Consider the following 26,015-nt stretch of genomic DNA (forward strand, 5'->3'; position numbering starts at 1 on the left):
TTGATTGGGTATGAGCCCTGTTGTGCAGATGAAAAATCAGGGCTGTGGTCAATACTGTGAGGATAGACTTAGAAATATCTAGCAGATGAATGATTTATGCTGAGTTATTGTGGAAAGTCTCTGCTTCTGGGTTCAACCTTCAACCCAATTGTATTGCATGTTTTCATGAACATTCTTGGAATGGAACAATGGTGTTTTCATCTGGGAATGATGTAAAACTAGAGAAACACTGCACACCACAGAGGAGGGAGACAGCTGGAGCAGAGACTTAAATATTCATGGACATCTGCCAAGTATCCATATATATTTGCATACATTTAATAAAAATGGATAAAAATACTTGCTGAGGCAGATTCTGCCACGGTGTCATTTATTCTGTTGGGTGACCTAGTAGGAAGAGCACCAGTAGTTAGGAGGCCTGGGTTCTAATCTTTGCTTGGTATAAAGTGCTGTGAAATCAAAATGCTGGAGAAATCACTTCATCCCTGACCCCATTTTCCTTATCTGTGAAATTTGAGGGATGGGATCTACCCATTCCTCTAGAGCAGGAGAGAGCAAAGTATAGCCTGAAGGCCAAATCTTGCCACCACTTGTTTTTGTCAAGTTTTATTGGAACATAGCCATGACCATTTATTTATGTATTGTCTATGGCTGCTTTTGCATTACAATAACAGACTTGAGTAGTTGCAACAGAGGCTGTATGGTCCACAAAACCTAAATATTTGCTGTCTGGCTCTTTATAGAAAAAGACTGCCAACCCTGGCTCTAGAGCACATTTGAAAAACTTGGTGGAGGAAGAGGGGGTTCAATCACTGAGACTAGGGATGCTACTGGTATCTTGTTGGTTGAGGCCAAGAATGTAAAATGTCCTGCAGGGCAGGACATAAAGAACTGTCTTACATGAAATCTCAATAGCTCCCTCCTAGGGATTTCTTTCCTATTTTTGATTCTAAGGAGAGCCACTTTTGAAAGCTGTGTCTCAACTCTTTTTAGGCCACTAAGGCAGCAGTTTCCCAAGTTAAGTGGGTTAGGAATTTTTTTTAACCACTTCTCATAGCGTGAAAAAGAGTATCCACCAAGAATCTAAGTCAATTGTTATGCTTAATGGTAAAGTGTTAGAAGCATTTTCTTTAAAATCAGGAAGAAGACAACAATGCCCGCAGGTCACCATTGTGCTGGAGGTTCTAGCCAGCAGAATAATGTCAAGAACTTTGAAGGTTCTGAAGTTTTAACCTACTTGCAAGCTAACAAGGTAGCCTGCCAGTTTCATGGATGCTGGCAAAAGATATGAAACTCCTGTGTCAGACACAAAGGGGTTTATTTTTTACAGCAGTAGCAGTGGCCAGAGTATCAGCAAATGTTTTGCATTGCTTTCTTGAGTCCCATTTCCCATAGGACAACAGGAAGACTGCTAGGTGATACTTGAACATGCAGTGGGTTATATAACAGGAGGGTAACCCTGAGATTAAGAAACCTGAATTGTTTATAGTGAGAAGTAATAGGCCTGCCCTTTATTCTGGAGGGAAATATTATCTTTATTATATTGGACATTAAGCATGCCTCCCCTTTGCTCTGAAGGGAGGCCCTATCTCTGTCTTCTAAGACTGTTTAATATACAAACATCTTTGAAAAGATAACCTGGAAAAAAGGCAGCCAGTGTCTCTGATTGTAAGGTAAGCAGAAATGCAAGAGTTCTGTGTCTTCCAACAAATAAGAAAAGTAAATAAATAAAATATATACGAATTAAAAAGGAAGAAGCAACCTTATTTTTATTAGCAGATGTGTAATTGTTTACCTAGTGAATTCATAAACTTCAAGTCACAGATGGCTAGAAATAATAAGAGTTCATCAAGATTGCTGGATTCAAGCTCTATATAGCAAAACCATTTGCATTTTTATAAACTAGGTACAAAAATTAGAATATATAATAAAAATGGTACTCTTTATAAAACTAAAAGCCATAGTACCTTTGAACATATTTAAGAAATGTTGCACCAAATTTAAATAGAGGATATTGTAAAGCTTTATTGAAAAACATAAGAGAAGGTTTACATGGAGATACAAAATGTCATGGGTAGGAAGACTAAGTTTCTTGAAATTGTCTCGAAATTAATTTATAAATTTAAGGCAGTTTAAACTCCTAAACTCCTACAAGCTGTGTGTGTGTGTGTGTGTATGTGTGTGTGTGTGTGTTTGGTGTCTAACTTACTTAACAGGTTGATAATCTCAATGTATGTAGAGAAAGCATTTGATAAAATTTAACATTCATTCATGATATAGGCTCTTGGTAAACTAGGAAGAGTAAAGAACTTCCCTAACCTGATAAAAAGCATCTATAAAAATGCTACAGTAACATCATTCTTAATAATGAAAGACTGGAATATTATCCATCTGAGATTGAGAAGGAGGCAGGATGATCACTCTCACTACTCCTATTTAGCATCATACTTGCACATAGTGCAATAAGGCAAGACAAAGAAAAGGCATGCAGTTTGGAAAGGCAGACATAAAACTGTCTCTATTTGCAGATAACATGATAATCTACATTAGAAAAACCCAAAGAATCAATAAAAAATTCCTAGAACTAACAATGAGTTTACCAAGGCTGCAGGATAGCATGTTAATGTACAGAAGTGAATCATGTTTCTTTAGAATGAACATTGGAATCTGAAATTTCTGAAAATACCATTTATAATAGCACCAAAAGGTATAAATCTGACAAGATATATGCAGAATATTTATGCTGAAAACTATAAAATAGTGAAAGAAGTCAAATAAATGAAGAGAGTGATAACATGTTCGTGGATTAGAGGACTCAATGTTGTTAAGACATCAATTCTCCCTAATATATGTGATTAATATATTCAACTCAATATAGAAACCCAAAGAAAACTCTTCTATAGGTGTATGTGTGAATGTATATATATATATATATACACACACACATATATATATATAATAATCTCTTGTCAAAATAAAGCTACTTAGGTTAGCTGCTTTCTTTTCCAAGCATTTAGTGTGGTTGTGTCATTCATTGTAATAGATTCATTTGTAAATCTCCATTCCATCTATCTATCTATCTATATGCACACACACATATATATATAATATATGTACATATATATTCTAATACACACAGCACACACAGGAATTAGAATAGGCAAAAAAATTCTGAAAAAGAAGAACAAAGTTGAAAGATTCACATTACCTGATTTCAAGATTTATTATAAAGCTATAGTAATCAAGGGAGTATGATATTGGTAAAGGAAAAACACATAGATCAGTGGAACAGAATAGAGAGCTTAGAAATAGATGCACACAAATGTCAACTTATTTTTGACAAAGATGCAAAGGCAATTCAAAAGAAAGGAAGTCTTTTCAATAAATGGCACTGGAACAGTTGGAAGTTCTGTGAAAGATGAACCTTGATATATATCTTGTACTTTATACAAAAGTTAACTCAAAATTGATCCTATACTTAAATATAAAACACAAAACTTATACAATTTCTAGAAGAAAAAGTAGGAGAAATCTATGTGGCTTTGGAATTAGGGAAGAGTTTTAAAATAACAATATCAAAAGTATGATCCATAAAAGAAAAAAAAAATTCATAAATTAGACTTCATCAAAATCAAAAACTTGCTCTGTGAAATATGAAATACCCTGTAAAGAGAATGAAAAAGTGAAGCCATAGACTGGAAGAAAAAATTTTAAAAAATCACACATTTGATAAAAGAGTTACATCCAGAACTTATAAAGAACTCTTAAAATTAAAAAAATTAGAGACTGAATTTAAAAATGGACAAAAGAGGGCCTCCCTGGTGGCGCAGTGGTTGAGAGTCCGCCTGCCGATGCAGGGGACACGGGTTCGTGCCCCGATCCCGGAGGATCCCACATGCCGCGGAGCGGCTGGGCCCGCGAGCCATGGCCGCGGAGCCTGTGTGTCCGGAGCCTGTGCTCCGCAACGGGAGGGGCCACAGCAGTGAGAGGCCCGCGTACAGCAAAAAAAAAAAAAAAAAAATGGACAAAAGATATGAACAGATACTTCACCAGAGAAGATATTTGGATGGAAAGTAAGTATATGAAAATATGTTCAACATCATTATCATCGGGGAATGGAAGTTAAAACCACAATGAGATACCGCTACAAATCTATTAGAATATCTAACAAACAAACAAAGCTGACAATACCGAGTGCTGTTGAGGATGTGGAACAATAAGAACTCTCATACATTGCTGGTGAGAATGCAAATTAGTATACCCACCCTGGAAAAGAGTTTGGCAATTTCCTATAAAGCTAAACATACACTTATCATATGACCCTCTAGTCTTGCTCTTAGAAATTTACCCAAGTCAATTGAAAACTTATGTTCGCAGAAAAAGCTGTATGTGGTTGAATGGGTAAACAGTGGTACATCCATTCAGTGGAATACTGTTCAGCATTAAAGAAGAATGGACTGTTGATTCACAGCAACATGGATGAATCCTAAATGCATTTTGCTAAGTGGATGGAGACATATCCCAAAGGCTAAATATTGCATGATTCCATTGATACGACATTCTGAAAAAAACAAAGCTATTTTGGTTTTGGGACACAAACCCAAAACCAAAAAAACAACAGTTCAGTTTGCTAGGGGTGAGAGTGGAGAAAGGGATTGATAATGAAGGGGTGGCATGAGGGAGCTTCTTGGGTAATCAGACTGTTCTGTGTGGTGAAGTGCTAATGGATACTTGATTCTATGCAATTGTCAAAACTCATAGAAATTTTACACCACAGAGTGAATTTTACTGTCCTCAAATTTAAAATAATCAACCAGGATGGTGGGAAACTAAAGATGGAATGTGGATTTACAAGTAAATCTTAATTCTGTTACAATGAATGACACAACCACACTAAATGCTCGGAGAAGAAAGGATTTTAAATAAGATGCTTTACTTTGACTGGATTCTGGAAGGCTAATGAAAAAAGTACTGAACAGAAACACTGTACTGTAGTTGATAAATTTGTTTTTCATAGGAGTATGGAATAGCAATTCTGAAACTGCATTTTTTTTTTTTTTACTGCTGTTGAACAAGTAAGTAAATATAATTGTTGACAAGCAGGTTTCTCACTACTAGAGAAAGAAATGACAAGCAAATGGGAATTCTAGAATGAACCCTTTGGTACTAGATTGGATTTGGAGACGTCAGTATGAACTAATGTATTCCATTTTTTCCCCCTTTTAATGGTTATACAGATAGATAGATGCAGAAATAAATATAGACATGTGGGCATATATCAGTTAGTATGTACATATACACCTCCTATCTGTGTCTACTGAGAGGACCTAGAAGTAGTGATACCCCGATAGCAACAAGCACATGTTGTGCCCAGATCTTGATTTTTAAATACTATTCTCAAAAGGAACCAGGGCTCCTTGGAGAAGTGTATGATTCCAGAACTGGAGCAGGGAAAATACAAGGTGATCCTGGAACACTTGCAGTGTTAGAAAGTAAGGAAGTGCTTTAAAAAAAATGATGGGAGGACTTGAAGGGAAAGGGAGAGAGAGAGGAATACAAAGTGAGTGGGGATCAGAGACTAGAATATTAGGAAAATATATGGTTGACTAAATCAGGGAAATTATAGGACAAGCCAGTGGGGGGATATGAGGGAGGTAATGAATACTTTGGCTTGGGGCTCCAGTCTTTCAGCACAGAGGCTCTTAAAGCATCTGTGAATCTTTTCAAGGGAATAGTTAGGATCTTTCTTTTCCTGCTGCTGTTTATAGTGGCTGGATTGAAGCTAGGAGGGGAGGGAGTGTCTCTAGTCTTACCCTTGGTCAGTTTGTGTGAGAACAGCCCTCATTTTTTTTTTTTTTGTTTTTGGTATTTTCTGTAAATCTCAAACTCACGTTCTTTTGCCTTTTTTTTTTTTCTTCCAAACTAAAAATTGGTCAACTAAAAAAAGAATAAGAAGGGCCAGAGCCACAGGCAGGGCACAGGAAATACACTACCCCCCCCCCCCCCCGCCCACTTCCCTCCCTCCGGTCTTGGTTTGGAAGTGACTTCATAGTCTTGTTATGGAAGAGTCCTTATCCTGTCCATTCTGTTTGTGGTCTTCTGTTGGCTATGTCCTGGGTCCTGGGCTGGATATGCTTGAGGGACTGGATTGTGACAAAGCTAGGCTTCTGTTCTTCAGGCCTGCACCTTACTCTTTTGGATCTGGCACTGCAATAGCAGCATACAAAATTCTATCAAAGCTGTGATATCTAAACTCATATAATCTACAGACAAAACTGAACATGGACTGTATAACAATAGCTTTGCAGTCCCAAGGTTTTAAGGTGACTCATGTTTTGTTTTAATTTTTGAAAAACCCTATGTTTCTGGTTATTTGTTTTACTTAAAAATTTCTAATTGTAGTAAAATACACATAATAAAATTTACCATCTTAACCATGTTTAAATGTACAATTAAATGGTGTTAAGTACATTCACATTGTTATGCAACCATCACCACCATCCATCTTCAGAACTCTGTACATCTTGTAAAACTGAAACTCTGTACCCATTAAAAAATAACTTCCAGTTCTCTCCTCCTCCCAGTTCCCTGGCAACCACCAATTCTACTTTCTGTCTCTACGTTTGACCACCCTATGTACATCATACAAATGGAATCAGAGTATTTGTCTTTTTGTGACTGGATTATTTCACTTAGCATAATGTATTCTAGGTTCATCCATGTTGTAGCATGTGTCAGAATTTCCTTCCTTTTTTTTTTTGCGGTGCGCGGGCCTCTCACTGTTGTGGCCTCTCCTGTTGAGGATCACAGGCTCTGGACATGCAGGCTCAGCGGCCATGGCTCACGGGCCCAGCCGCTCCGCGGCATGTGGGATCCTCTGGGACCAGGGCACGAACCTGTGTCCCCTGCATCGGCAGGCAGAATCTCAACCACTGCGCCACCAGGGAAGGCCTGAATTTCCTTCCTTTTAAGCCTAAGTAATAATATTCCATTGTATATATACCACATTTTGTTTACTTATCTGTCAGTGGACACTTGAGCTACTTTTACCTTTTGGCTATTGTGAATAGTGCTGCTATGAACATGCTAGGGGTGGTTTTGTTGGGTTGTACAGTAGGTTTAAATTTATCTTTTTAAGACACTGCTGAAGTGTTTTCCAAAGTAGCCATGGCATTTTACATTCTCACCAGCAGTGTATGAAGGATCAAGTTTCTCTACATACTTGTTAACACTTGGTATTGTCAGTCTTTTGGATCACAGGGGTAGCACCTTGTTGTGGTTTTAGTTTGCATTTTCCTAATGACTACTGATGTATATAGCTTTTCATATACTTATTAGAAATTTGTATATCTTCTTTGGTGGAATGTCTATTCGGATATTTTGACCATTTTAAATTGGGTTGTTAATTTTTTTATTAAGTAGTATAATATATTTTATCGTATATATGATTTTCAAATATTTTCTCTCAGCTGTGTCTTGTCTTTTCATTTTCTTAAAATTTTTTTTAAATTGAAGTATAGTTGATTTACAATATTATATTAATTTCAGGTCTACAGATAGTGATTCAGTATTTTTATAGATTATACGCCATTTAAAGTTATTATAAAATATTGGCTATATTCCCTGTGCTGTACAATGTATCTTTGTAGCTTATTTATTTTATACATGGTAGTTTGTACCTCTTAATCCCCTATCCTTATTTTGCCTCTCCCTCTTTCCCTCTACCCACTGGTAACCACTAGTTTGTTCTCTGTGAGTCTTTTTCTGTTTTGTTACATTCATTCTTTTGTTTCATTTTTTAGATTATTCCAGATATAAGTGATATTTGTATGGTATTTATAGTATTTGTCTTTCTCTGTCTGACTTATTTCACTTAGCATAAAACCCTCCAGGTCCATCCATGTTGTTGCACTATTAATTATTAATATGAGTTGTATAAACTGCTTATGTATTTTGGATATTAACCCCTTATCGGTCATATCATTTACAAATATTTTTTCCATTCAGTACATTGTGTTTTCTATTTAGTGATCGTTTCCTTTGCTGTGCAAAAGCTTTTAAGTGTAATTAGGCCCCAATTATTTATTTCTGTCTTTTCATTTTCTTAATGATGTCTTTTAAAGATTAAAATCTTTTACTTTTGGTGAAGTTCAATCCATTATTTTTTTTCCATTCTGAATTGTACTTTAGGTGTTATAACTAAGAAATCTTTACCTAACCTAAGGAAACAGACTTTCTTGTATATTTTCTAGAAAATCAATAGCTTTAGTTCTTATATTTAGACATATGATCCATTTTGAATTAACTTTTTGTATGTGGTATGAGGTTAAAAAGGTCTAAGTTCTTTTTAAACTTTATTTTGAAATAATGGTAGACTCATAAAAGTTTGTAAAAATAGCACAGTAAGTTAACTAAACTACAGACGTTATTTGTATTTCACCAGTTTTTACACATATTCATTTCGTGTGTGTGTGTGTAGTTTTATGAAATTTTATTATATACATGAATTTCTGTAACCAATATAACAATCAGAATACAGAACAATTTGCACCACATGAAAGCAGCAACCTCATGCTACTTGTTTATAATCTATTCTCTATTACTATAATTTTGTCATTTTGAAAACGTTGTATGAATGGAATTATACAGTACATAACCTTTTGAAATTGCCCTTCTCCCCTGGTTTTGATAATTTGTGTCATTTTACTTTGTCAGTCTAGCTTAAGGTTTTCCAATTTTGTTTTTTCCAGAGAAGCAGTATTTTGTTTCATTGATTGTTTTTTTTTAATATATATAAATTTATTTATCTATTTTTGGCTGTGTTGGGTCTTCATTTCTGTGCGAGGGCTTTCTCTAGTGCGGTGGCGGGGGCACTCTTCATCGCGGTGCGTGGGCCTCTCACTGTCGCAGCCTCTCTTGTTGCGGAGCGCAGGCTCCAGATGCGCAGGCTCAGTAGCAGTGGCTCATGGGCCCAGTTGCTCCACGGCATGTTGGACCTTCCCAGACCAGGGCTCAAACCCGTGTCCCCTGCACTGGCAGGCAGATTCTCAACTACTGCACCACCAGGGAAGCCCGATTTTTTTTTTATAAATTTATTTTATTTATTTTTTATTTTTGGCTGTGTTGGGTCTTCATTGCTGCACGTGGGCTTTCTCTAGTTGCGGTGAGCAGGGGCTACTCTTCATTGCAGTGCACAGGCTTCTCATTGCAGTGGCTTCTCTTGCTGTGGAGCATGGGCTCTAAGCATGAAGGCTTCAGTGGTTGTGGCTCGCGGGCTCTAGAGTGCAGGCTCAGTAGTTGTGGCACACGAGCTTAGTTGCTCCGCGGCATGTGGGATCTTCCCAGACCAGGGCCCCAACCCATGTCTTCTGCATTGGCAGGATGATTCTTAACCACTGACCCACCAGGGAAGTCCCTTGTTTCATTGATTTTTCTCTGTTGTTTCTCTGTTTTCTATTTCATAAATTTCTGTCAGAAAAGAAATCAATAGAAATATTTATTATTTTCTTCTTTCCGCTTGCTTCTGTTTAATTTTTCTAGCTTCTAAGTGGGAACTTAACATTATTGACTTGAGATTCTTCTTCCTTTCTAATATAGGTGTGTAAAGCTATACTTTTCTCTCTAAGCATTTAGGCAGTGTTGCATAAATTTTGATATTTTGTGCCTCCACTTTCATTCAGTTCAAAATATTTTCTAATTTCCCTAGTGATTTTTTGACCCATACATTATTTAGAAGTGTATTGTTTAGCTTCTTAGTATTTGGGGATTTTCTAGAGATTTTCTGTTATGGATTCCTAATTTAATTCCAGTGCTGTCAGAGAACATACTTTGTATGACTTCAGTCCTTTTAAATTTATGAGATTAGTTTATGGCCTGGCATAGGAATATCCTGATTGTTTCATGTGTGCTTAGAAAGTATGTGTATTCTGCTTTTGTTTGGTATATTCTATTAATGTCAGTAGGTCAAATTGGTAGATAGTATTTTTCATACCTTTGATACTCTTACTGTTTTTCTGTGTAGTTCCATCAAATACTGAAAAGAGTAGTGAAATCTCCAGCTATAATTGTTAAATTCCCCTTGCAATTCAGTCAGATTTTGCTTCATGTATTTTGGAATTCACTTGTTATGTGTATATACATTTATGGTTGTTATATCTTCCTAATACATTGACTCTTTTATCACTATGATCTGTCTCTATGTGTCTCCAGTAATATTTCTTGTCTTAAAAATAATTTTGTCTTGCACAGCAAAGGAAAGCATCAACAAAATGAAAAGGCAACTTACTGAATGGGACAAAATATTTGCAAATATATCTGATAAGGGGTCAATATCCCAAATATATAAAGAACTCTTATAACTCTATAACAAACAAACAAACAGAAAAACCCCAAAAAATCTGATCAAAAAATGGACAGAAGATCTGAAGAGACATTTCTCCAAAGAAGACGTACAGGTGGCCAGCAGGTACATGAAAAAATGCTTATAATCACTAATCATTAGGGAAATGCAAATCAAAACCACAATGAGATATCACCTCATATCTGTTAGAATGGCTATAATAAAAAAATAAAACAAGAAATAACACTGTTGGTGAGGGTGTGAAGAAAAGGAAACCTCTGCACTTTGGTGGGAATGTAAATGGGTGCAACCACTGTGGAAAACTGTATGGAGGTTTTATGAGGAAACTCCATCCTCAAGTAGCTCTTTTCCTTATAGGACAACTTCTGTTGCTACAGTTTTCTTATGTGTAATTGAATAGTATGTCTTTTGGTTATTCCTATAATGTTTGGCTTTCTGGATTTTCACAGAATAAGTCTCTTATGTATGAAAGCAGGTCTTCTTTAGTTTTTTCTTTGCCAAGGTCAACACTCTCAGTTTTTTTTCAGCTATTTGAAAAATAAAATTATTTCCTCTCTTGGTGCTTTTCTTTGGATGCACTCCAAATGATTAGTATACTGCTGAGACTATTACAGCTGGAAGTGAACAATACCACAAGTACCATACTAATAACAATAATAATACCTACCCTTTATAGAGCTCTTATTATGTTGCATGCATAGTGCTAATCTTCTACATCTCTACGATAACAGTGGATGAAGAAATTGAGGTGTACAGAGGTGCTTTTGTCTGTCACTTTTGCAACTAACAAGTGACCTTTATGCCAGAATTTGAACCTAGGTTTGTTTAACTCCAACTCTTCACTATGCTGCCCTTGGCTGGCATAGAATGCAGTGTGGCCATGTTACCTCCTATATTCTGGATATTCTAGTTCTATTAATTTAGTCTGATTGCACTAATCCTGATTACAATAATATCGTATTTGGTAACATATCACTGACTTATATTAAGCTTATATTCAACTAAAACCTACAGATCTTAATAAGATCTTAAATATTCAAACTTCTGTCTGATTTGGTCTTCCCATCTATGTAATTAACTTTCAGTATAAATGCAGTACTTTGTGTTCATGTCTTCACCCTACATTTTGGAGATTTCACGCTTAGTTTCTAGGGTCCCAAGATAATTTTGAATTTTGAGTCTACTATCTATGATATTAACTCTTTTCCTGGACCTGTGGCCTTGTACATCGTTGATAAGTGTCCTTGCTTCATGTTTATCTAGTCTTTAATACAATTTCAAACAGATTAGGGTTAAATAAAGAGTCTATAGGGAGTTTGACCAAGATGGTGGAAGACCCTGAGCTCACCGCCTCTCATGGACACACCAAAATCACAACTATTTACAGAGCAACTATTGATGAGAAAGACCATAATCTAACTGAAAAGATCGTCTGCAACTAAACATATAAAGAAAGAACCACAATAAGATGGGCAGGAGGGGTGGAGTTGTGGTATGGTCAAGACCCATACCCCTGGGTGGGTGACCTATAAAGGGGAGGATAAATAAAATTTCAGAGTTTCTTCCCAAGGAGCCATGGGTCTGAGCCCTTGCCTGAGGGTCCTGTACTGGGAAGATGAACCCCCAGAATGTTTGGCTTTGAAGGCCCGCAGGGCTTACTTTCAGGAGACCGAGAAGGCTGTGGGAGATAGAAACCCCACTCTTAAAGGACACACACAGTATCCCACACCTTCCAGGACCTAGGGCAGAAACAGTAATTTGAAAGGAGCCTGGGTCAGACCCACCTCCTCATCTTGGAGAGCCCCTTGGAGAGGCAGGAGGCAACTGGAGCTCACCCTGGGGACATAGACACTGGCAGAAGCCATTTTGGGGAGCTTGTTATACCATGTGGACACTGGTGCTGGCAAACACCAATTTGGAATTCTCCCTCTAGCTTATTAGCACTGGGACCTGACCCCATTGCCAGCCTATTGGTACCAGTACTGGAATGCCTCAGGCCAAGCAACTAGCTGGGCAGGAACACAGCCCCACCCACCAGCAGGCAGGCTGCCTTAAGATCCCCTAAGCCCACAGCCACCCCGGGACAAGGCCATGTCCACCAGAGGGCTGAGAACTGGGCCTGAAACACCCCTGTTGCAGGCACTAACATTGGGACACCCAGGGCCCTGCAAGGGCCAGAGACCCCGGGACCAAGCTCTGTCCATCAGTGGGCCAACACCAACCCCAGGGCCACTGCAGCCCTGCAGCCTGCATGGCAAGACCCAGCCCAGCCACTAGCAGTCTGGAATAAGCTTTGGGACACTCTGGACCCTGCAACCAGCCCCACCCACCAATGGGCCAATACCAACTCCTGGACCTCCAGGGCCCTGCTGCCAGATATCTTGGACATGGCTCCATCTACCAGTGAGTCAACATTAGCCCCAAAACTCCCAGGGCCTTGGCCCCACCCATCAGTGGGCTGACACCAGCTATAGGACCCCTGGGCCTTTCAGCCAGCGACCCCAGAACTCAGCTCTGCCTGCCAGTCGGCTGGCTTTGGCCCCAGGACCCAGCTTCACCCACCGATCGGTGAGCACCAGCTTCAGGATCCCCTGGGCCCCAACTCCACCCATCAGCAGGTGGACACCAGTCCCAGGACCACCATATCCTTGCAGCCTGCTGTACCAGGACCTAGCCTACCCACCAGGCAGCCAACCCAGCTCTGAGACACCTGAGGCCCCTCAGCCAGCTGTCCCGGGATCTGGCCCCACTCACAAGCAGGCCAGAAGCTTTGGGACACCCTGGACTTAGCCAGCTGCATCAGGAGCTGGCTGCCCGCCAGTGGGCCAGCACCAATGCCAGGGCCCTGCAGCCAGAGATCCTAGGAGTCGGCTCTGACCATCAGTAAGCCAGCAGCACCTCTGGACCCCCTGGGCCCTGACCCCATCAACCAGCAGGCTGTTACCAGCCCTGGGATCCTCTGGGCCCCAGCCCCACCCACTAGCAGGCCAACAGCAGCTCTGAGATACCTTAGATTCCTCAGCCAGCCACTTCATGATCCAGCTCCACTTACCAGCAGGCCAACAGCAGCTTTGGGACACCCTAGAGCCTGCAGCCAGTTGTGTCAGGAACCAGCCCCACCCACTGGCAGGACACACTAGATCCAGGAACCCAGGTCTCACAGCCACCAACTCCAGAACCTGGCTCTGCCCACCAGTGAACCAGCACTAGCCCCAGGACCCCCCAGGGTTCCACAGACAGCCACCTTGTGACCCAGCTCCTCAACCAGCAGCTAGCAACTTCCACATAAGGCAGGGCCTGGCAACCAACTGAACTGTGGATAGCCATGCCTACAAGACTGCCCATAGCAGTCAGCCCTCCACAACAGAAGGATCCATGCGGCCCACATAGGGGGCATGCCTAGAGCATACGGTTCTGGTGACCAGAGGGGAGTATGCTGCTGGGATGCATAGGATGTCTCCTACAAAAGGCCGCTTCTCTAAGGCTGGGAAATGTAACCAACCTACCAGATATATAGAAATAAAAACAGCAAATTAGGCAAGATGAGGCAACAGGAACAAGTTCCAAATGAAAGAACAAAATAAGACCCCAGAAGAAGAAATAAGTAAAGTGGAGATAGGCAATGTACCCAATAAAGGGTTCAAGGTAATGATTATAAAGATGGTCAAAGAACTCAGGAGAAGAATGGATCAATAGCATGAGAAGTTTGAAGTTTCAAACGAAGAGTTAGAAAATATAAAGATGAACCAAACAGAGATGAAGAATACGATAACTGAGGTAAAAAATACACTAGAAGGAATCAACAGTATTTTAAATGATACAGAGGAACAGATTAGTGAGTTGGAAGACAGGGTAGTGGAAATTATTGAAGCTGAACAGAAAAGAAAAAAAAAAAAAAGAAATGGGAAGACAGTGTCAGAGACCTCTGAGACAACATCAAGTGTATTAACATTCGCATTGTAGGGTCCCAGAAGGAGAAGAGAGAGAGAAAAGGGCAGAGAACATATTTGAAGACTTAACAGCTGAAAACTTCCCTAACCTGGGAATGGAAACAGACATCCAGGTCCAGGAAGCACAGAGAGACCCAAACAGGATCAACCCAAAAAGACAACACCAAGTCACATTGTAATTAGGATGGCAAAAGTTAAATAAAGATTATTAAAAGCAGAAAGGGAAAAGCAACAAGTTACATACAAGGGAACCCTCATAAGGCTGTCAGTTGAATTTTCAGCAGAAACTCTGTAGGCCAGAAGGGCAGGGCATGATATATTTAAAATTATGAAAGGGAAAAGCCTGCCACCAAGAATACTCTTATCTGTCAAGGGTTTCATTCAGATTTGGAGAGATCAAAAGTTTTACAGACAAGCAGAAGCTAAAAGGGTTCAGCACCACAAAATCAACTTTGCAAAACTGTTAAAAGGACTTTTTAAGTGAAAAAGAAAAGGTCATAACTAGAAACATGAACATTATGAAAAGAAAAAGTTCACTGGTAAAGGCAAATATATAGTAAGTGTAGTAAGTCAACGACATACAAAGCAAGTGGGAAGATTAAAAGAAAAATAGTAAAATCATCTATATCCACTATAAGTAGTTAAGGGAAAAACACAAACATGTGGAAGGTAAACAGTATGCTACTAGACAAGCAATGTATCACCGAAGAAATCAAAGAAGGAAAAAAAAATACCTGGAGACAAGTGAAAATGAAAACAATGTTCCAAAATTAATGGGATATAGCAAAAGCAGTTCTAAGAGGGAAGTTTATAGTGATTCAAGCTTTACCTCAGGAAAGAAGAAAAATCTCAAAGAAACAAACTAACCTTACACCTAAAGGAACGAGAAAAAGAAGAACAAACAAGACCCGAATTTAGTTGAAGGAGAGAAATCATAAAGATCAGAGCAGAAATAAATGAAATAGAGACCAACAAAAAATAGAGAAGCTCAATGGAACTAAGAGCTGGTTCTTCGAAAAGATAAACAAAATTGATGAACTTTCAGCTAGACTCATCAAGAAAAAAAGAGAGAGGGCCCAAATCAGTAAAACCAGAAATGAAAAAGAAGTTTACAACTGACACCACAGAAATAGAGAGGATCCTAAGAGATTGCTATGAACAATTATACACTGATAAAATGGGCAACCTAGAAGAAATAGACAAATTTCTAGAAATGTACAATCTCCCAACTGAATCAGGAAGAAATAGAAAATATGAAACAGACCAATTACCAGTAATGAAATTGAATTGTAATAAAAAGTTCAAGACCAGATGGCTTCATAGGTGAATTCTATCAAACATTTAAATAAGAGTTAACACCCATCCTTCTGAAACTATTCCAAAAAATTGCAGAGAGAGGAACACTTACAGACTTATTCTATGAGGCCAGCATCACCCTGATACCAAAACTGGACAAAGATACCACATAAAAAGAAAGTTAAAATAGTTAACTGTATGAACATAGATGCAGAAGTCCTCAACAAAATATTAGCTAATTGAATCCAACATTATATTAAAGGATCATACACCATAATCAAGTGGGATTTATCCCAGGGATGCAAGGATTTTTCAGTACTTGCAAATCAATCAATGTGATACATTAACAAATTGAAGAATAAAAGCCATATGGTCATCTCAATAGATGCACAAAATGCTTTGATAAAGTTCAACATCCATTTATGATAAAAAATCTCTAGAAAGTGAGCATAGAGGGAGCATACCTCAACACAGTAAAGGCCATTTATGACAAACTCATAGCTAACATCATGTTCAGTGGTGAAAAGCTGAACACATTTCCTCTAAGATGAGGAACAAGACAAGGATGTTTACTCTCACCACTTTTTGAATTCATGTTTATTGAGGTATAATTACATATAAGGAAATTCACCCATTTTATGTGTACAATTCAATGAGTTCTGACAGACCTATATGGTCATGTAACTACCACCACATAAAAATATGGCACATTCCATCACCTCCCCCAAACTTTCCTCATATCCTTTTGTGTTCAATAATCTCCGTTTCTCTTGCAATCACTGATCTGATTATTGCACAATAGGTTTGCCTTTTCCAGAATGACACTGTGATGGTTAATTCTATATATTGACTTGTATGGGCCAGAAGCGTGCCTAGATACTCTCACCACTTCTGTTCAACATAGTTTTGGAAGTCCTAGCCACAGCAATCAGAGAAGGAAGAGAAATAAAAGGAATCCAAATTGGAAAAGAAGAAGTAAAACTGTCACTGTTTGCAGATGACATGATACGGTACCTAGAAAGTCCTAAAGACACCACCAGAAAACTACTAGAGCTCATCAATGAATTTGGTAAAGTTGCAGGATACAAAATTAATATACAGATATCTTTGCATTTCTATATAATAATGAACTATCAGAAACAGAAACTAAGGAAGCAATCCCATTTACAATCACATCAAAAAGAATAAAATACCTAGGAAGAAACCTACCTAAGACCTGTACTCAGAAAACTATAAGACACTGGTGTAAGAAATTGAAGATAACACAAACAGATGAAAAGATATTACGTGTTCATGGATTAGAAGAATCATTATTGTTAAAATGACCAGACTACCCCAGGCAATCTATATATTCAGTGCAATCTCTATCAAAATATCAATGGCATTTTTTTCACAGAACTAGAACACAATTTTAAAATTTGTATGGAAACACAAAAGACCCTGAACAGCCAAAGCAATGTTGAGAAAGATGAACAGATCCAGAGGTATTATGCCCTGACTTCAGACTGTACTACAAAGCTACAGTAATCAAAACAGAATGGTACCTACACAAAAACAGACACACAGATCAATGGAACAGAATATAGAACCCAGAAATAAACCCACACATTTATGATCAATTAATCTATGACAAAAAAAGCAAGAATATACAGTGGGGAAAAGCACTCTCTTCAATAAGTGGTGCTGGGAAAACTGGACAGCTACATGCAAAAGAATCAAACTGGACTACTTTCTCACACCATATACAAAAATAAATTCAAAATGGCTTAAAGACCTAAATGTAAGATTGAAAACCATAAAACTCCTAGAAGAAAACATAGGCAGAACACTCTTTGATATTACTCAGGGCAATATTTTTTGGATCTATCTCCTAAGATAAAGGGAAACAAAAGCAAAACTAAACAAATGGACTTAGAAAGCTTTTGCACAGCAGAGGAAACCATTGTGAAAATGAAAAGACAATCTACTGAGTGGGAAAATAATATTTATAAATCATATGACCGACAGGGGATCAGTCACATGTGAGATTATATATATGTGTGTGTATGTGTATATCACATCACATCTTTATCCATTCATCTGTTGATAGAACAGTGGAATATTACTCAGCCATAAAAAGATGAAATCTTGCCATTTGCAACAACATGGATGGACCTGGAGAGTATTATGCTTAGTGAAATAAGTCAGAGAAAGACAAATACTATATGTTATCACTTATATGTAGAATAATAAACAAAAGAATGAATATAACAAAACAAAAAGACAGATATAGAGAACAAATTAGTGGTTACCAGTAGGTAGAGGGAAGGTGGGGAGGGGCAAAATAGGGATAGGGGATTAAGAGTTACAGATACCATATATAAAATAAATAAGCCACAAGGATATATTGTACAGCACAGGGAATATAGCCAATATTTTATAATAACTTTAAATGGAGTATAATCTATAAAAATATTGAATCATTATTTTGTAGACCTGAACTTAATATAATATTGTAAATCAACTATATATACCTCAATAAAAAAAGATTCTATGTTGCAAATCTATGTTTTCCCCAAACATTGTTGAAATGTACTTTTTTAAGTCTAGGACGTTTGTTAGGCCATGCCCATTGTTTTCTTTTCTTACTATTCTTAATATTAGGTAATTTGTTCACTTTATTTCAAGGTTCTGGCGTAAATGACGTTGAGGATATCAGTTGTAATTATGCTTCTTCTACCTTCTGCGTAATACATTTGTTAGATAGGATATAGAGAGTTTAGTAGATATTCTACCCTTTGAATTAGACTTCTATTAGAAGATATCAGGATAATTGAAATCTCTTTTTCTTCTTTGTAGTATATTTTGGTACGAGTTTTGTAATTTTTGGGGGGAAAGTATCATCCATATTTCTTTTCTGGATAGATCAGCTGTGGTATGCTACTGTATAGTATAAAAAGGTTTTCTTTCTATTTCCTCAGTTTTACCGTTTACCATACTTTACTATTAAGTTCTTGAGTTTCTATATAGGAGTAACTTCTGGAAAGATCAGTGGATTTGGCTTTGAAAATTTCTGGATTTGGGGACTGACCATGATATGTGAATTTGAGCAAGTCACTTATGCTTTGTGGACCTCAGTTTTTCCATATATAAATTAAGGATAATAATATTACTCATTATCATTTAAGATTGCAAAGCAGATTAGGATTTCAAAAATAGATGACTGACTATTCATGATTTATACAAATAGTGCTTTTATGTTACATAACAAGGAACAAAAGATAAGCAGTCTAGCACAAGTATGGTAGCTCAGTAATGACGTTAGGGGACTTAAGCTCTTCCCATCTTCCTGTTCACCATCCTTAGTGCGTAAGACCTTTGCCCTCTTGCTTCTTGATTCATTGCCACAAAATGGCTACTATAACTTTGTTTGTGTTTTAGGCATAAAGAATAGGAAGGACTAAAGGGCTGAAGGAAAAAAAAAACTGGTCTTAGTGCAGTTCTGTCTTTTAATCTGGGCAGGGAGGTCCTACTAGGATGTGTGCCTGCAGCTCATTGGCTAGAAGCATGTTATATGGCCACTCTTTGCTTCAAGGAAAGCTGGGGAATTGTATATTTTAGCTCTTCAGTCTCTGTAGTAGAGGAAGGCAAAGGAGAAGGGATTGTGTTTAGGATTTGGGTCAGCTAGTCAACAATGTCTGCTTTCATCGATGGTTGGAAGGATTCAATGATACACTGTATTTAAAAAATTTTATAGAGTGTAATTTAAATAGATGTATACTGTATGCATTATTCCTCTTACCTTCTATTGATGATCTTATAAACTAGAGTGTATTCTTAAATTTATTCTAATTTTGTATTCAAGGATCAGAAAATCTATGAGATTGTTACTTACTTGATTGTTAAATGAGTGCACCTTATTGTCTACATCCTAGAAATTAGTCTAAATATGTTTAGGCATAAATATTGCACTATTTCCAACCAGCTCCTCTATTTTTATCTAAGAATGAGTGAGGACCATTCTTACATCTGGCTAATCTTTGTCAATCACACATGCTAATGCTTAGAAGGTAGAAGTTGTCATGGGTTTGTTTTTATATCTGATCTTCTCTTTTAGGGCTCTTTTGATGTGTTTGAAAATCTTTTGCACAGAATGATGATCAGCCCTTCATGTCACATGCCCTATTTTCTCTTAGGTGTCATTGATATTGCTTAAAGAGCCAAATCTTTCCTATTGGTACCATTGACATGGGCATTAGTTTTTCTTTTCCAAAGCCATTGGTGTCAATAGTGGCAGAGCAGTTTTTTTATTTTTAGCACTTTTTTCCCCTAAAATCCTTCAGTTTGTTATGTAAAACTTGTAAGTTTCTAGAGTTGTCATTCCAATTGCTGCTGATTTGTCCATATACGATAATCAGCTGAGTTATCTTTTAATTTGTAAAAATAAGTTACTTTAGGACATAAAAGGTCCCTGCTTTTTGGGCAGCATTCTCGATGAATGTTTGTTTTTGAGAAGGGCTGTTTTCTGGAGAATACATATGCTTTGAGTGAAAATCATACTGAGGTGTGAAAGGCAGCCTATCACTAATAGGAAAATAATTGGGAAAGAGGCAATTCTCCAGAGTGACTCTAGCCCTACTCTTGCTTTCTTCAGTGACCCACAAAATACTTTTATATACTTTATATATTTAAAGGGCAATTAATGAGTCTGAATATACTCAGAGGTACATGAAAAATAGCAGTAGAAGTCCTAAGCAGCTGTACCACAGAATGGCAGCTTTCATTTGAGCTGAATGGGCTGGGTGGGGGGTAAATTTGAAAACAGGCCAAGTATCCTGAATACACATGCTGGTGCTATCACCCAGTCCTACAGCCTGAAGTAGAGGGAATGACCTTCATAGTCACTAGTATTCAGGCAAGGTCGTATTATTTTTCCCCATGGTAAAAGATGTTAAGAAAAGGGACCAGGAGGCACATAAGTCCTGGATGTAAGCTGAGAAGGGGAATGGAGGAGTGAGAATCTTAAATGAGGTCAGAGAAAGCTAAGAAACAGAAATCTCCAGAGAATTTGGAAATGACCAGAGAAACTTGTAGGATGCATCATGAAGTAGGAGACCCTTCAGGTTTATTATTTCTGAATCTCTTCACTTTGATGAAAATGATGGTAGTTTATAAATTCTGTCATATTGGGTGCAATAGGACTTTGATGTGTATATGGCTTTTGTTTTGTTTTGTTTTTTGCTGCCTGTCTTCTTTCTTTCTTTTTTTAGACATTGTTCGAAGTGATGTTGCCTTGGATAAACAGAAAGGCTGCAAGATTGCCCAGCACCCTGATGTTATGCTGGAGCTCCAACGGGAGAAGGCAGCTCAGATGCATCTGGTTCTTCTAAAGGAGCAATTCTCCAATACTTACAGTAATCTCGTATTAACAGGTAAGGCTATCGGCGTCGGCTGTAATCTTAGAGCACTGTAGATTGATGGTCTCCATCAGTTAGCAACTTGATGCTTGGGAGACACTAAAGTGGGATTCAGATGAGCTGCATCTGTCTGTCTTTTCCCACTTATCCCTTTTAAAATTGTGATGATTCTTATATTCATATAAAATATTTATTACATTTTGCAGATGTATTTTGGCTTGAGGTTATGGGCGGTTCAGCATGTGTGTTCTCAAAAGAGAGAACCAATGAAAACCTAATGAAGCCTTGTAAAAATATGACTTTTTAGATGTGTGCCAATAGATTTGAGAAAATTACTAAATTTGGTGTCTAAGAAGCAGCTATTTTCCTCTTTCTGTGTATGCCCTTTCTGTGAACTCAGTGAATATAAAGATGAAATGTAAAAGAGATAATGATCCACAGGCAGAGCTGAGAATGTTCTATTCTTGGTGGAGTTTGAAAATATCTAGGGAATTTGATTTTCTTTTTAAGAACAAAGAGGCTATGAGACTGAGCCATACTCCTTTACATCCTTGGTTCTAGGCGGGAAGTGAATATATGTGAGAGCTCAAAGGAGAAACAACTTTTTGCAGGGCTGCTGCAGACTTTGCTGGTAAAGAGCATGTGAGTTGTATGCCTTTGTCAAGCTTTGGAAAAAAATTCTAATAGCACACTCTAATGTGAGAATCATGTAGGACTTGGATGAACTAAGAAGAGCAGTCTGAGTTACCTCCATTTTCTTAAGGGAATGCAAGGCAGATCTGCATTATCTTGATTCAAATAAATTTTAATAAATCAAAGTGTGTGTTTTCCCTTGTTTAGGAATATTAAAAAAATTAAAAGATGGAGTGCCTGACAGGCTATGAACATCTCACACTTATTTTTGTAAACTCCAAGTTAGGAAAATTAAAAAAAATTTTACAGGCTTCCTGGCATTTCACCAGGTTGCTTCCAGCAACCAGGTTGTTTTGCTTTTGAAAAAACACAAGTCTCTTCTGACTCTACATCTGTACCTGGTGGAAAACTCAGCAACATGAGATGAAAGCCAGATTTAAATGTGGCTTTGGAGAGCAGAGAAGAGGATTATGGATTTCATAAGTGTAGGCCCTATTTTTTGTTCTTTGATAGGTCATTAAGGAAGGAAAACTTAAAAGTGATTTATGGCTAATAAATCCTAAACTGGTTAGTGAAACTGTGATTAAGTTTAGATGTTTGGGATGAACATATTTTTCTCCAAATCTCTTCAGTCTACCTCAAATGTACAAATAGTACATGTATATAGTATTTTCCAATTCAGTTATTGGAAATGCAGTATTTTAAGCTATCCTTATTCTAACTTTTTAGGCATACATTAGAGATGTCAGACCCTGTGTTCTTTAATGTGGCATAGAAAGAGCTTAGGGTAATTCTAATCCTAAACTGTGCATCCAGAGTGTGGCTTGAAGGCATATTATCTTTGAAAACACAAGTGCTCTATTGAGTTCAATGGAATCTTTTCTAATTCTCAGTAACGTAATCCCTTTGGATGTTTATTCTCAGTTCAAACTGTTGGAATTAACATTGTCAACTTTTACCCTGACAACTTGCTTACTTTCTCCTAAACAAACTTACCCTAGAGAAGAGCCTCTTTCCTGCTCTCACTTCTCCCAAGCTGCTTCAAAGAGCCCTCAGGCATTTTCCACATTTTTCACCCAAATGCCTGTTGCAGAGGTGGTACCTTGCTGCAGACAGAGCATTTGGTGTGCCCTGTGTTGTTTACGTGAAAGTGCAAAAGGTTTTGGTGCCAGGTGTTGAGAAGAGATGGAGTCATTTCATTTTAGCACCAATGGTAAAACTATTTTACTATCCTTTAACTAAGTCTTTGATTTTACACAGTGTAGTTTTCTAATTGTTATGAAGTTTAATCCTTGATTTCTTGTATAAATTTTGAGAACATGGTCTCCAGACAGCTAAACATAATATTTAAACATAACTAAACTAACTTCTGTAAATATTTCCCTTTTCGGTGATGAATGTATATTGGTAAGGAGGGTGAGGTTGAAGGGGCAGAGACCTCTCAAATGAAGTGACTTTCTTTACCAACATGTTCAGAACACCTACCCTAGGATTTCTGCCTGGTGATGTTTTACTTATTTTGTATAACTCTAGCATGTTTGAAATGTCTGCCATGAAAGTATGTGGGAACAGGATGAGGAAACTGGGCCTCCAAAATCTCAGAAAGAGATCACTTTTTAATGTCTCTGCTCTCCCCTCAACCTCTCTACCCAATTATTTACAGAATTTCATGTACATGTGTAGCAGTGTATCATGATTGTTTCCTGTTAGTGGTCAGTTAGTGGTATAGTCTTCATTTTTAAATTGGACAACTAAGTTAACAGTAGAGGAAAAAATTAATTAAGTGATTGAAATGCCAGTATAGTAAGAAATTAATAAAGTGATGGAAATGGCAGCTGCTTAAAAGCTTATTAAAAATGATGGCTCTTGCCCTTCACCTCAAAAGCAAGCCCTCATTCTTAGGTGTTCCATCTTTAGCGGATCTGTCAGCATGAGGTGAGAGGTATGCCTTCATATTTTGCATTCTAGCTTGTGATCTCTCTTAAACAGCCATCCTTCAGATGAGGGCAAATGATATTCTAGCTTTGAGGATCTTCTGAACATTTAATAAAAGGAAAACCACTCTACAGTTCTAGTGACAACCCAGTTAATGGAAACAAGTGGTCCTCACTGTATAATACTTTTTAAAAAATGGATTGTATTTTTGCATGATATTAAACATGTCTTAATATCTTCATGTGAATGATTTACATGGTATTGGAAATAATGTTAGCCTCACCTAATCTGGAGGGTTTTTGAAGTAAACTCTAAGGTTATGTGAAGGTGATGGAGGAATTCCAGGAGAACATCAATGATAGAACTATTCTAAATATGCTGCACTTTTTTACACTGACTCACCAACACATGCATGTAATCTTGTCAAGGAGCTTCTTGAATCTGAGAGTATTAAATGTCACTGTGCATGTTACTTAAGGAGTGATAAATGAAAGGGAGAGTTTGGTAGGTGACTTTAAGCAAGAACAGTGATCATGTCTTCTGTATCTTTGTGCTCTCATGATTCTTAATGTGATAATGCTCTGTAAGTTTGTTGAAAATGTTCTGCTGTGTACACATTGTAAGTTCACTCAAAGACTACTTTTTAAGGGTTAATTTGGACATCTATTAAATAACTGTTTATAGGTTTGAATTTAGTTATTTGTCTCCCCTCCCCTGGCGAACCCCCCTCTTTTGAGGTATAAAGTGAACTTTTGTGGCTGATGCCTGTACTATAATCAAATGAAAAACAGAAAATAAAAAGTTAAAAGCCAGCCTTAAGGGGCAATACACTTTCTAGGATTTTCTTTAGAACATAAACTCCCAGAAGGCAAGGAATATTATATTTGTGCTGCATTCTGCATAGTAATTAGAACATAGTGAATGATCCTATAATGAAGTCAACTTTTAAAAAATTTGTGTTGTGAAGTCATCTAGTCAACTCTTGTTTCCAGGTAGCCTGAACCGTATAGCCATTATAAATGGATGGCATTACTCAAGATGCTTCCCAAAATTCCTTTATGAGGACTCTTGTTATGTTATTGTCTGCTACTTATGGTTTTGTACCTCTTCTTTCAGTCATTAGATTCCAAAATATACTGAGATTCCTGTGGTTAGCTTTATTGTATTACTGTGGTAAATGAATTGAGCAAAAGAGGCTCATACTTCCTTGCTGTGGCCAGTCTTTCTAACTTCAGTTGAGCAAAGGGCTCAAATAAGTGTTCTTTCAGTTCTCAAAGGACTATATCCAGGTCTGTTTAATTATTTGCATTATATTCCATAGTATTGAATGTAACATACTTTATTTTACCATTTCCCTATTAATGTATATTAATTTCTATACATATTTACACATTTATTTCTGTAGAATAGATTACTGAAAGTGGATGTCTGGGTCAAAAGATACATATTTTTAAATTTTATGAATTCAGGTTTATTGAGGTATAATTTACATTATAGTATAAATAAATTTGGACAGGTTAATATATTATAGAGTCATATAGCTGTCATCACCATCAAGATATAGAACATTTCCATCACCCTAAAAATTCTTTTGTCTCCGTTAGCAGTCACTCTCCTTTCTCAACCTTAGCTGTGTCTGATCTGATACTTGTCCCTAAATGTCATATCAGTGGAAAAATAAAGTAGTTGTGTGTGTTTGATTGTTTTCACTTAGCATGATTTTTTCTGAGATTCAGTCATCTTTTTGCATATATTAGCAGTTCATTTCTTTTTGTTGCTGAGTAATATTTCATGTTAAGAATATCCTACAATTTATTTATCCACGCATCTGTTGATGGACATTTGGTTTATTTCTAGCTTTTGGTGATTATGAATAAAGCCACTGTAGACATTTACTCTCAGATCTTTGTGTTGACGTATGTTTTCATTTCTCATAGGTAGGTACCTAGGAGTGGGATTGCTTGATTTTATGGTGCCTGTTTATAAGAAACTGTCAGACTGTTTTCCAAAGTGACTGTACTATCTGGCATTCCACCGACAGTGTGTATGAGTTCTAGATACTCCATATCCTTGCCAATAATTAGCATTGTCTGTCTTTTAAATTTTAGCTATTCTAGTGAGTATGTAGTAGTAGTATCTTTTGGTTTTAATTTGCAATTTACCTTATGACTAATGATATTGAGTATCTCTTCTTTGCTTATTTGCTATCTGTATATCTTCTTTGGTGAAGTGTCTGTTCAAACCTTTTGCCCATTTAAAAAAAATAATGACTTTTGTTTTCTTACTATTGAGTTTTGAGAGTTCTGTATATATTTTGGGCTACAAGTCCTTTATCTGACATGCAATTTGCAAATACTTTTTTCCTCTGTGACTTGTCCTTTTATTTTTTAACAGCTTTTTTCAAAGAGCAGAAACTTTTAAATTTGATGAAGTCCAGTTTTGCTT

The 26,015-nt window shown here is 37.4% G+C and overlaps 1 protein-coding gene across 3 annotated transcripts in view; it reads left to right on the plus strand.

Moving 5' to 3' along the window:
- HPSE2 (heparanase 2 (inactive)) overlaps positions 1-26,015 on the plus strand; it is a 573,464-nt gene that overhangs the window by 34,141 nt on the left and 513,308 nt on the right. For 2 of the 3 annotated variants that reach the window (XM_060109459.1, XM_060109548.1), the window contains exon 3: positions 20,856-21,017. The exons of the other annotated variant lie outside the window; for it this stretch is intronic. In XM_060109459.1, coding sequence (XP_059965442.1) covers positions 20,856-21,017 — 162 coding nt within the window. The remainder of the gene's footprint in view (positions 1-20,855; positions 21,018-26,015) is intronic. 3 annotated transcript variants of the gene reach the window in all.

The sequence above is a fragment of the Mesoplodon densirostris genome, chromosome 1, assembly GCF_025265405.1.
Source record: "Mesoplodon densirostris isolate mMesDen1 chromosome 1, mMesDen1 primary haplotype, whole genome shotgun sequence".
NCBI classification, from domain to species: domain Eukaryota; kingdom Metazoa; phylum Chordata; class Mammalia; order Artiodactyla; family Ziphiidae; genus Mesoplodon; species Mesoplodon densirostris.